This window comes from Bactrocera neohumeralis, chromosome 4 (genome assembly GCF_024586455.1).
Source record: "Bactrocera neohumeralis isolate Rockhampton chromosome 4, APGP_CSIRO_Bneo_wtdbg2-racon-allhic-juicebox.fasta_v2, whole genome shotgun sequence".
NCBI lineage: Eukaryota > Metazoa > Arthropoda > Insecta > Diptera > Tephritidae > Bactrocera > Bactrocera neohumeralis.
In genome coordinates, this window is record NC_065921.1 from 65,734,376 (window position 1) to 65,746,451 (window position 12,076).

Sequence of the window (12,076 nt, forward strand, 5' to 3'; positions counted from 1 at the left end):
TAATAATTGACCTCAAACATTCCTCGTTGGCCGTGTTTATTTTATTTATTGAAAGTGAAAAAATTTAATCACATGTCAGGGTACCAAGCCTAGTTAGAGGATAAACTCACTGCGTAGTCTGATGCTGAACGTGTGTACGCTGTCACAGTCCCGTGCTGACTGACTGATCATCGGCCATCTAACTCCCACCAAGCCTGTGCTGCGTGCTAACACATTCGCAACATGTTGCTTTGGGATGGCGTGTGTTGCTGGGATGGTGTGTATTGCTGGGACGGCGTATGTTGCTGGAACGCTGCGTATGCATGCTTGTTTTTCTTTCGTCCGCTTGTCTGATTTCTCCGTCTAGGCAGTTTAGGCAGTGACGAAGAGGATGACGATATCCTAATAAATTTTGGCATTGATGCAGCGCTTATTATAGCTAATCGGAGAAGTACCCATTTGCGTATACCAAAATCTTCGTAATGGGTCAATAATGTTCTTCCCAGATTTGATAGTGGCCGCATGCGACAAATGTTGCGCGTAGAAATCTTTGAGTTCAACTACATATTATCCTTAATCAAGCAGGACCCTGTTTTCCAAAACAAAAATTGTGTTCCACAATTACCAATCGATCTTCAACTAAAGATAACACTTTTCGTCTGGGATCAAGTGGAGAGAGTGACTCTATTAGAAAGATTGCAACATTGTTCGGAATAGGCGATGGCGGAACAGTTACCAAAGTGACAGAGCGGGTTATCACCGCATTGATTAATTTAAAATCTACATTTTTATGTTGGCCATCTAGAGAAGAAAGGCGAAAAATTGTCACAAAAATAATGGAAGAGCTTCCAGAATGCATTAGCTATGTTGACGGTACTGAAATCAGATTAGCAGAGTCTCCTTCGAAAGATCACGAAATATACTTCTCTCGCAAAAAACAGTATGCCATAAAAATGCAAGTAGTATGTGACTATTCACTAAGAATTAGACAAGCGACAATAGGAAACCGAGGAAGCGTGCATGATGCTAAAATTTTTGCCGAATCTGCAACAAGTAAAAACCCACAAAATTTGTATTGTAAGATGTATGCGACGATTTGGAGCCATCAGTATATATAAACTGCCAACCAAAAGATTTGAAGTGCGCAGATAATTCCAAAAATCGAGATTTATACACAGTGCTTGGAGTGATGGATTTGCGAAGAAAAGTAAGATCACTAATGAAAGAAGATTCATTTACTTTCCACGGTGGAATATATTTACTGCAAGGCAGCAATATTTTAAGCGGCAACTCATTGGTTTTAGCAAACAAAGCACTTTTAAAAATAGAAGACGGTATTTTAGGAGACCTCTTTCTGCAAAGTGATGATTGAAAGTCCTTTTTTATAGTAAAGTTCGTGCTGAGTATGAGTTTTGAATAAAGCTTATTTAAGCTATCTTCCACTGCATCTTTTAGAGAAGGTAGGCCAGCTTCCGTCAGTATGTTTTTAATTGGCGATGTTGGAAACACTCGAAGAGAACAACGAACTGAAGAATGATAGGGCGCAGCAAGCATCTTTAGATGATTCTTAGAATGATGTCCATAAATTTCCAAGCCATAATTAATTACAGATGAGATGAGGGCTTTAGTGACGTTGACCAGTAAAGCCGAGCCGATGAGTGAGCGCTTACATGAGAGGTATTTAATAATATTTAAATTAACAAAAAGTCTTTTTCTTATATACTGACAATGTTTCTTAAATGTATACTTAGAGTCTAATACAATACCAAGGAACTTAATACTATCTGTACACAAAATGTTTGTATTATCAAATGTGAGCGTTGGGATAGTACATTGATGTTTTTTTACAAATATGAAAAAGTTTCGATTTAGGAAAAGATATTGATGTGCCTGAAGTAGAGGACCAACGAGAAAGACGCAATAAAATTTCAGAGAAAGTAATTGTTACTGAAGTCAAATTTGAAGTTTTTGAGAATAAAATTAAATCATCAGCATAAATCTGATGCCGGATAGTAACAAAATCTGATAGAATGGTACTGATTTCATCAAATGCAATAGTAAATAGGATCACCGAGAGCGGTGACCCTTGTGGGGTACCATTATCTAATGGTAGAACAGAGGATGAAACATTGGATATGATAACACTTAATTTACGGTTGGATAGGAAAGATTTGACAAAGTTAAAAATACGAGAACCCACTCTCCACCTACTAAGCTGTCTTAACACTACATGAATCCCAATCCTGTCAAATGCTTTTAGGAAATCTAAAGAAAGAATAGAAACATGATTTTTGTGGGACAGAGTATCAGAGATAAAGTGATCAAGGTGCAGGAGAGCATCCAACGTACCCTGCCCCCTCTTGAACGCAACTTGGTTGTGCGAAATGAGATTATTAGATTGAGCATACCAGGCGAGTCTAGTAGCAATAATCTTTTCAATCAATTTACCAAGGCAAGGAAGAAGGAAATGGGACGATAACTGCTGACCACACCAGGAGGTTTACCAGGTTTTAAAATAGGAATAATCGCGCTAGTCTTCCAGAGGACAGGGTAGTTGCCACTGAGAAAAATACTATTGTAAAGTTTGACTAGACGGGATATAAGGAATGGAGGAAGGTGCTTGATGATAAGGTAAGAGATTTTATCAATGCCAGGAGTTTTGCCCTTGACTGACGAGAGGGCTAAATTAAAATCAAGTTCAGATATATCGGCATCTAAATATTCAGCTGATTGAGATAAGGTGGAAGGAGGAAGGTAAGGAGAGCAAAGAGAAGAAAGTTTACTAGAGGAAAAATCAGAAGAGAAATTGGAGTCCAAAGAAATATTGGAAAAGTGGGTGGCAAACTCTAAGGCTATATCTTTGGGATATAGTAGAGTGCCCCGAGGAGTATTTAAATAAGTGATAGGAGAAGAAGGTGATAAACCAGCCAGTCTTTTCATATCAGTCCAGATTTTTCTAGAATCCGAAGAAGAAGTGATATTATTCGTAAATTCTTGGAAACAATGAACCTTAGCAGCCTTAGCTTTATGGCGAAAAAGTGCATTGGATTTTTTGTAAGCTATTAAGTTTGCACTAGAACGTAAACGTTTAAATTGATGCCATGCGATCTGTTTCAGATTTCTTAGTGCAGAAAGCTCATTATTCCACCAAAGAGGAGCAAGCTTGACTGGTTTAGAAGAAGAAAGGGGAAAAGAATAGTTAGAAGCAGAACGTATAATTTTTTGGATTCTAGAAGCCTCTTGATTTATATTGGAAGAAAAGGGGAAATAACGTGAATGCGAAAAACAGGCTTCTTCAAACCTATCCCAATCAGCCGAATCAGTTTTAAACCGAATCCTGGGCTTAAAAAATGAATGAGGGCGAGAAGTAGATATTTTGGAAAGGATGGGAAAATGATCACTGCCATGGAGATCATCAATACAACACCAGGATATTTTTGAGGAGAGGGAGGCAGAACATATGGAAAGATCAATATTAGTGAAGGTAGAGTGAGTGGAAAAATGGGTGGGGGAACCATCATTTAAAACAATGCAGTTGGATCTTAGTAAGGCATCCTCAATGCTACGTCCCTTGGAGTTAGCCGAAGCAGAGCCCCAAAGGGGACTCCAAGCATTGAAGTCACCACACAAGATAAAAGGATTTGAACCGGAAGGAATAAGATTTAAAAATTCAGTAGTAGAAAATGATTGATCAGGAGGGGAATAAGCACAGATGATTGAAATTTTATAGGGGGCGAGGATCTCAATAGCTACAGAAGAAAAAATTGAAAGGGGTATGGGAAGTAATACGTGAGGTAGATTTCTTTTAACTAGGATGGCAACTCCCTGCTTGTTGGTGGTGTTATGTGGGAGATTAATAAAATATCCCACATAAGCCCTAGGGGTAAAAGCTGAGGCATTATAAGATAGGTGAGTTTCATTCAACAGGATAATAGATGGATTGTACGATCCCATAAGTAACTCTAAGTTAATATAATTATTAACATAACCGTTAATGTTCCATTGAAAGAAGTGTAATCATATCATATGTAAACTTATAAAAGAAAAAAGTTAGGCTACGAATATTTTATTTAAACTAAATGTCTTCATTGTAAGAAGGAAAATTGGGTAATGCAAGAGGATCTTGCGAGCAGGAGAGGGTGGGGGAGGGTGTGATAGGACAGGAGGAAAGGATATTGAGAGGAGAGTCAGAGATGGATAAAGGGGAAAAGAGAGGGGAAGGAGAAGTGACAGAAGAGGAGGTAGGATGGGGTGGAAGGGATTGTTTAGATGAATTGATGTCTGTAGTTGTTGTTAGATTAGTTTTGGTAGGATTGTTGGATTTGTTATTAGGTGTTGGATTAGGTGTTGTTTCATTATTGATTTGATTAGTATTGTTAGAAATTTTAGCTATAGAGACAAAAGAGTTTGCATTAGAAGTTGTATGAGAAAATTGAATTTTATACTTGGTAACAGCTTCACGCATACTACATTTATAAATAGTTTTAATTTTTAATATTTCTTTGGATTGTTGATATTTAGGGCAAGTATTAGATGATGCCGGGTGGTCGCCCGAGCAATTTGCACACATTATTCTCTTACATTCAGTAGGTGGGGTATGATCGGAAGGGAGGTTGCATGAGACACAAGAAGGTGAATTACGGCAGTATTTTGCTGTGTGGCCAATTAATTGACATTGCTTACAACGCATAGGATTAGGGTAATACGGACGGACAGTGAGGTTCCTCCAGGCAACATCAATTCTTTCAGGAAGTTTGTATTTATCAAAAGTTAATAAAACTACACCCGTAGGATTACGGGAGCCGTCAGCAATTCGTGAAAACTTATGTACAGCAGAAACACCCTGCTCCTTAAGACCATCAACAATATCTTCTTCTGATAAGTTATTCAGGAATGGGGCGTATATGGTGCCTTTAACCGTATTCAAAGTATTATGAAGCTTGACATTGATATGACCTCCGCCAGGTAAAATTTTTGCAGAAAGAAATTTGCTAGCTGTTTTGTTGTTATTTACAAAGAGCAGTAGGCTACCATCACGTAGCTCAGTAACTTTACTTACTTCCTTACTGATTGCTTGAATACCTTTATACGTAGCGAAGCATGATAACGAATTAAGTGGCTTGTTGTCGTCCAGCGATGACATGACCAAAAATTTTGGATCATCCGTGTTTGAGACTGGTAATTCTGGAAATTGGTCTAACGGAATCGGATGTGGTTTTTTTCTTTTCTTTTTCATTATTGGAGATAATAGGGAAAACCTATTATCCCCTAATTTGGTGGCCCCAGGGGCCATAGTAAACGCGAATTTTAGTTTAACAAATTAAGAAATTAAGTGATTGAAAAGATATAAAACGATAAAAAAATTAATTCACAAACAAAGCACGAGCGTAATATAAACGCAGAACAAACCGTTATACCGTTTTAACAAACTCAATAAGCACAGAGCGAAAAGCAACCGGTTACGATGACAGTTCGACGGTGAATGATAGTAAGATATGTTTAATATGTATGTTTATTATTCTATTATTATAGTGTGTTTACAATGTATTTATTTGGGTACTGAATATACTAAAATAATTGAGTCAAATAAATGTCCCGTCGAAAGACTAAGGACAACGCTAAGATCCGTTTTTTTAATAAATTAAATACAAATGTTTAAAATTTTTTATTACTTATTAAAATTGTACGCGACGAAAGAAAGGTTTCGTATGTGTCAATTGGATTTCAGCTTAAGACTAATTTACAAAGAGAATGAAAATCTTGGTTTTGGCTATTGTTTACATTAAAATGAGTGTGCAGTTGGTCGCTTGATTCATTGGATGAGAGCTTATAGATTATTTGGTTTGTATAAGCGAAGACGCTTAAGGCGCGATCGCCACTGAATATCGGTCATTTCTTTACATTAAATTCTCTGCACAGCAAAAATGATGCGCAGCTCTTGTTATTTGTTTACTTGACTTTAATGGATGGGTGTGAGAATGAATGTGTCACCAAAATACTGATGCTGCAGTAATTGGATATTAGTAGATGGATGTGAGAGTGAATATGTCACTATATAACTTATGGAAATTGGGATATGTTTAATATGTATGTTTATTATTCTATTATTATAGTGTGTTTACAATGTATTTATTTTGGGTACGGAATGTAACTCCTCCCCTCTTAGATTCGAGATTCCCCTGGATCTCGTAATAGCTTAACGTTTAAATTGTCTGTGCTTATGGTAACTAATTTAATATTAGAAAATATTCGTATGTATGTATATATATATGCCAAATTTCAAATTTTTTTTTTTTTTTTTTTTTTTTTGTAGGTTAATTGTAATTAACAGTAGTTGTAATAAGTGTAATGCTTATAATATAAGTAAAGAAAATGAATGTAATTTAAGATATATATATATATAGTTTTTTTTTTGTTTTACATTTGCCATAGTTGTACTAAACTACTAACGCTTATACGCTTATGTTATAATATAAATGACATTGTGTTAGTTATTATCAGTGAAATAATTTGTAGAAGAGTCTGCCAATTTAAGTGGTCTTTTAATGTTCGACTCGTGAATGTTATCTAATTTGAGTTTCCTAAACTTAGGTTGTTCTTTGTGTCGTACATTAGCATAATTTTTTACAAAACCTATTTTCCTGTTTTCAATATAGTCTTCTCTTTTTGTATTAAGTTTATTGTTCCTTGCTTCCTTCTGTAATTTAATTCGCTGTTTATTCGCATTATTATAATGGACATTATGGGGCGTATCTTTGATAGTGGAGTGAAAAGTGTGATTATATAATTGAATTACCTTCGACATTTATTCCTTGATAGGGAGTTTTTCTTCTAAATTTTGTGTTCTGATCTTTTCTGTAATTGTATTATTGAGACGTTCTACATCTGAGTTACCTGTGTGACTGTTAGGCTTAGTGAAATGTGTTTGAATTTCTTGTTCTTTGCAGAATTGCTTAACATTTGTATTATTAAATTCATTATCAAAAACAAATTTATTTATTTTTCCAGAAAGAGATAAGTATAAACGCAATTTTTCTACCAAGGTTACACTGTTTCTGTCCTCTAAGTAGAAGCTGACTGCGTGTTTAGAAAATTTATCTAAAAACATTATAAAAGCTTGTTTACAATTAATATGTGTATCTACATGAACGGTGGTGTTTCTGTTGTACGAAATTTTTTCCTGATCGGATTACGGTCATATTTTGCCGCACTACATCTTTCACAATTATTAATTACTTTATGTATTATATAAAGTAAATTTGGAAAATATATTACGTGTTTCAGACTTTGATAGCTTGCTACGATGCCAGCATGCCCAGATTCTTTGGTATGGTAGAGTGCAATTTGTTTAATTGCATGTTCCTCGTTTCGTATCGGCAATATTAAGAGGTATGTCATTTTTTTCAATATAAATATGTTTGTTGCCTAAGAATTCTCAAATTCCTTTGTTTTTTGTTCAACTAGAATTATTTGTGATTTAAATGTGTTAACAATAGTTTCCAAAATTGGAATATGATCATTAGCGTTTTCTTCTCGAGAGTGAACAGTGGCCATTGTGGAAAATAAATCATTTTGTTCGTTTATAGCATTTATTTCATTTTTGCAAGCATCTATTCTGCTGAGAAAATCTGCAATTTTGTTATCTTTTCCATTGATATAATCTATTTTGGCGTCATATTCACCTAATTGTATTAACCAACGTTGCAACCGAGGATTAATATCTTTGCCATTGTATTTAGCTTGGAGCCACTTAAGTGGTTGATGATCACTTTGAAGATCGAATTCCCTACCAAAGAAATACAGTCTAAAATATTGTGTTGCCCAAACGATAGCTAAAAATTCCTTTTCAATAGCTGAACAGTTTTTTTCATGGTCATTGAGCGCTCTAGAAGCATAACAAATAGGGTGCCCATCTTGGGATAGTACAGCACCTAATGCAAAATTACTTGCGTCCGTTGTCAGCTTGAATCGCTTGTTAAAATTTGGGTAATTAAGAAATGGATACTTTGTTATTAATTCTTTTAATTTTTCAAAAGATGTGATATAGTTTGGGTCATTTAGATTGATTTTGTTATCTTTTTTTAGATAATAAACCATCGGATAAGCAACTTTAGCGTAATCTCGGATAAATTTCCGATAGTAGCCTGTTGCTCCTAAAAATGATTTAATTTGTTTTTCAGTGGTTGGCAATTTAAGTTTTTGTATTACTTCTACTTTTTTATCGTTAGGAGTTATTCCTTGAGAAGTAAGAGTATGACCCAAAAATTGTGTTTGTTTACTCAAAAAATTACATTTATTAACTTGGATTTTCAAGCCTGCCTTTAATAAAGTATTAAATATGATTCTTATACTGTTTAAGTGCTCTTCTAAAGATGTGCTAAAGATAAGTATATCGTCCAGATATACCACACATGTTTTATTAATATGTTCTTTCAAAACTGAGTTCATCAGCCTTTGGAAAGTGGCTGGAGCGTTTTTAAGCCCAAACGGCATTCTGACAAATTCAAAATGACCATGAGGGGTACTGAATGCTGTTTTCTTTCGATCCTCTGTTTTAACCTTAATTTTGGATGTATTTTGTCTAAGAGAAGGTCAATTAAGTCTCGTTCTATATTATGTGGTTCATACATATCTTTTTTTTCATCGTCAAAAAATTGTTGTTCTAACAGATCGTATTTTGCTGTAATGAATATACTTAAAAGTTCTCGTAAATTACTCACTTTGATATATCTACACTTATTATATATTTCGCCATACGTTGTCCTTGGATGAAGATGTTCTTTCAATTTCTTTTTTATTTCTTCCCAAGTAGCGCTTTCCCTTATTTCACGGAGACATTTAGCTGCATCACCGCATATTTTTTCCTGGATTATTATTTGTAGTCCAAACTCCTGTACAGCTGCATCATCAGAACATAAGCCTAATGTTCTTTCCACGGATTTTGTAAACTGCATTAGATGGCTTGTTCCTTCCAACGGTTTCAAGTGGCGAAACTGTTGTAATTTGTCTCTATTATTTAGATATAAATATTGTTGTTGTACTAAATCCTGCATTGCTGCTGTTGTAGCACCTTGGTTTTGTATATGGTGTGCTTGAGTCTTGACTGTATTATCAAGCTCTTGAAGTTTCAGCCGTTGTTGATCAATAATGGCTTCTTGTTGACTGATTATCAGTTGAAGCTCTTCAATTTGTTCATTGTCCATATTTCTGTTTACATCAAATTTGTGCGTCATTTATTGATATATGGTGTGTATGTATTTTTTTTTTTTTGAATTGGCTTAGAAATTATAGTTTTTTTTATCTAGTCACGGACTTTTTCGGTTCGTTTGCCGACTACGCCACTTATGTTTTTGTACCCAACCGTACTCAATGAAATGAAAATGGAATAAAATGAATTTTCTCTTTTTTTATATATCTTTTATTAACTGAATTCTTCAGACACGTTTTCAACTAAAAGCTAAGCGTCATCCCAAAAATGGGGTAGGTACAAAAAGGTGCTATCTGGATAGTAAGATATGTTTAATATATATAGGAATGTATAGGAAAGTGTGGATATGGAAATTGGGATATGTTTAATATGTATGTTTATTATTCTATTATTATAGTGTGTTTACAATGCGTTTATTTGGGTATGGAATGTAACTTATGGAAATATATATGTTTATAGTGTGTTTACAATGTATTTATTTGGGTACGGAATGTAACTCGCGCGGTCAAATTGACCGGTGATTATAAAAGTTATGGATTTTATTATTCAATGCAGATAATTGTTGATTTATTGTCGAATATATATAAAATAAAAAGTTTTCATGAAAATTCGTAAAATAAATTTATATAATTTCTAAAATTCATTATAAAAGAAAAAATAAGACAAAATTTATATACAGAATGTTATGCATGTATATATAATATACTCTATTCGGCTTCCTCACATTGCTTACAAATTATTTTAGTCTGGAATGTGCATTTTCCACAAACATATTTTTCGCACTTCGAACAAATTTTTGTTGTTTTATAACCTTTACAAAATTTGATTTGGCAAGCTTTTCGTACAGGCAAATGAGAGGTTGAAGAGGGTGTTGATAAACATTTTTTTTCTTGAGATTCTTTATATGCATCTCCGAGTTCTGAAGCTAACTGGAACAAAAATTCTTGCCTCGAAATATTTTCACCCGTTGTTTCTTTGTACAAAATCCAAGCATTTATTCCAGCTAGATCTAATATATTGAAAAATACCTGCAGTGGCCACCTACGACTTTTCGACTTCACGCTGTATTTTTTGCCATCTGGTCTGCCACATGTACACCAAATTTTGTACGATTATAAAATCTAATAGTTTCTGGTATACGTTTGTTGTTTTTTTCTATTTCTATTGAGTTATGTTTAGAACTTAGGACAAGCACTTTTTTTTCGGCTTACTTTTATACACTGTCAAAGTAATGTAATTTGATTTATACAATTTGCTTGAAAATCTAGCCATTTTATCTTTTCTTTCTTTGGCTAACTTTGGTAACTCCCTTTTGTTTCCACGAATGGTTCCAACAATTGTAGTTTTTTTTTTCAAAGTAATTTTTTGGCTAATGAAACACTCGTGAAAATTCTTGTTCATCATATTCTGAATCCTTTTCTTCAATTTCCGTTATATTTCTTAAGTAATTTGTAATTTTCCAATGCTTTGACATTTTTAGGGTTATTATCTACATTATTGCACTAGGTAAGGAATAAAAAAATTACATCCACATTGATGCTTTACCTTACCTTCTTCAAATAAACAGTTGTAAAAAAAATTGCAAAGAAACTCTTTAGAAGTGCATGATAAATCCTTGGTGGCCTCCGCACACAACAGAACGAATTGGAATTTCATTGGAAAAATCATTACAAATAACGATTTGGACGCTGGGCAACAATTGCTCTTTTCGAGACGTCAGCGATCGTTTTGGTGTAGCAATTGGCCTAGCATATAAAATTTTTGTTAAAATAATAAAAATGATCTGCCGCTTAAAGGGAGATGTTATAATATTTCCAAAAACTGCAGCTGAACAAAAGCAAATCAGTGAAGAATTTTCAATTCTGCGCTTCAATTCATTCCCCTTTGTTCTAGGGTGCGTTGATTTAACACACGTTCCAATTTCACAACCAATCAAAGATGAAATCAGTTATCGTAACCGAAAGGGAACATACTCAATCCTTGCTCAAGTAAATATTTGAAGTTTTTTACCCTAACTTATAATTTTTAAGTTGAATACTTTTTTGCAAGGCTATTGTCGACAGTCGCATGAAATTCATAAATGTATTTATTGGTTGCCGTGGTGCATGCCATGACGCATCGGTATGGCAAATGAGTTCTATCAGGAAGGCCATAATTAATAAAGAAATTAATATTTATTCCAATTACCATTTTTTTGGCGATGGAGGTTATCCGTTGGAAAAGTTTATTATGGTACCTTATCGTGATAACGGATTCTTAACACCAATGCAAATAAAGTATAATGTAATTCTAAGCTCAACTCGGGTTGTTGTGGAACAGGCATTTGGCATTTTAAAAAAGAAATTTAGAATACTAAAATATATTGAAGTTCAACGTCCATATATGCCAAAATTAATAACAATGGCGTGTATGATAATTTATAACATTATTATTGTAAATGAAGGCAGCAATACTGATGAAATATTAGAAGAAACAAACATCATCGAATTTGAAACGCTCGAAGAAACCACTTTATCAGGACCGAGAGATGCAAAAGCAAAGAGAGATGCATTGGCAACTTTATTATCAGCCTAGTACGTACATACATATGTACCTTTATCAATTAAATTATAAGTAAAGAGCATTTTGTTTTAACATGTTTTATTGAATTCAATTAATAACAATAAATTTATTGCATTGATATTTGGTTTTAATTCAACTTAAAAAGACTTCAGCCTATTAGAGTAAACAAATTAAGAATTATTGTGAATTTTCTACAATTCTCTGGAATAAGGTACGAATTTCCTTTAATTCAGCTACTTTCTCTTTTTCCACCGCAATTTTTTCTGTCTCCATGTCCAGCAGTTTCTTCATAATTTTAGCATCTGCCTCAGATTCTTTATTCAAAAA

At 34.1% G+C, this 12,076-nt stretch overlaps 1 protein-coding gene across 1 annotated transcript; it reads left to right on the forward strand.

Moving 5' to 3' along the window:
* The first annotated feature begins 9,328 nt into the window (after positions 1 to 9,328).
* LOC126756513 (putative nuclease HARBI1) lies at positions 9,329 to 11,867 on the forward strand. The gene is made up of 2 exons (XM_050469629.1): positions 9,329 to 11,175; positions 11,237 to 11,867. Exons 1-2 carry the CDS (start codon positions 10,792 to 10,794, stop codon positions 11,759 to 11,761), a joined length of 909 nt encoding a protein of 302 aa, XP_050325586.1. The 5' UTR covers positions 9,329 to 10,791; the 3' UTR covers positions 11,762 to 11,867.
* The last annotated feature ends 209 nt before the right edge of the window (positions 11,868 to 12,076 follow it).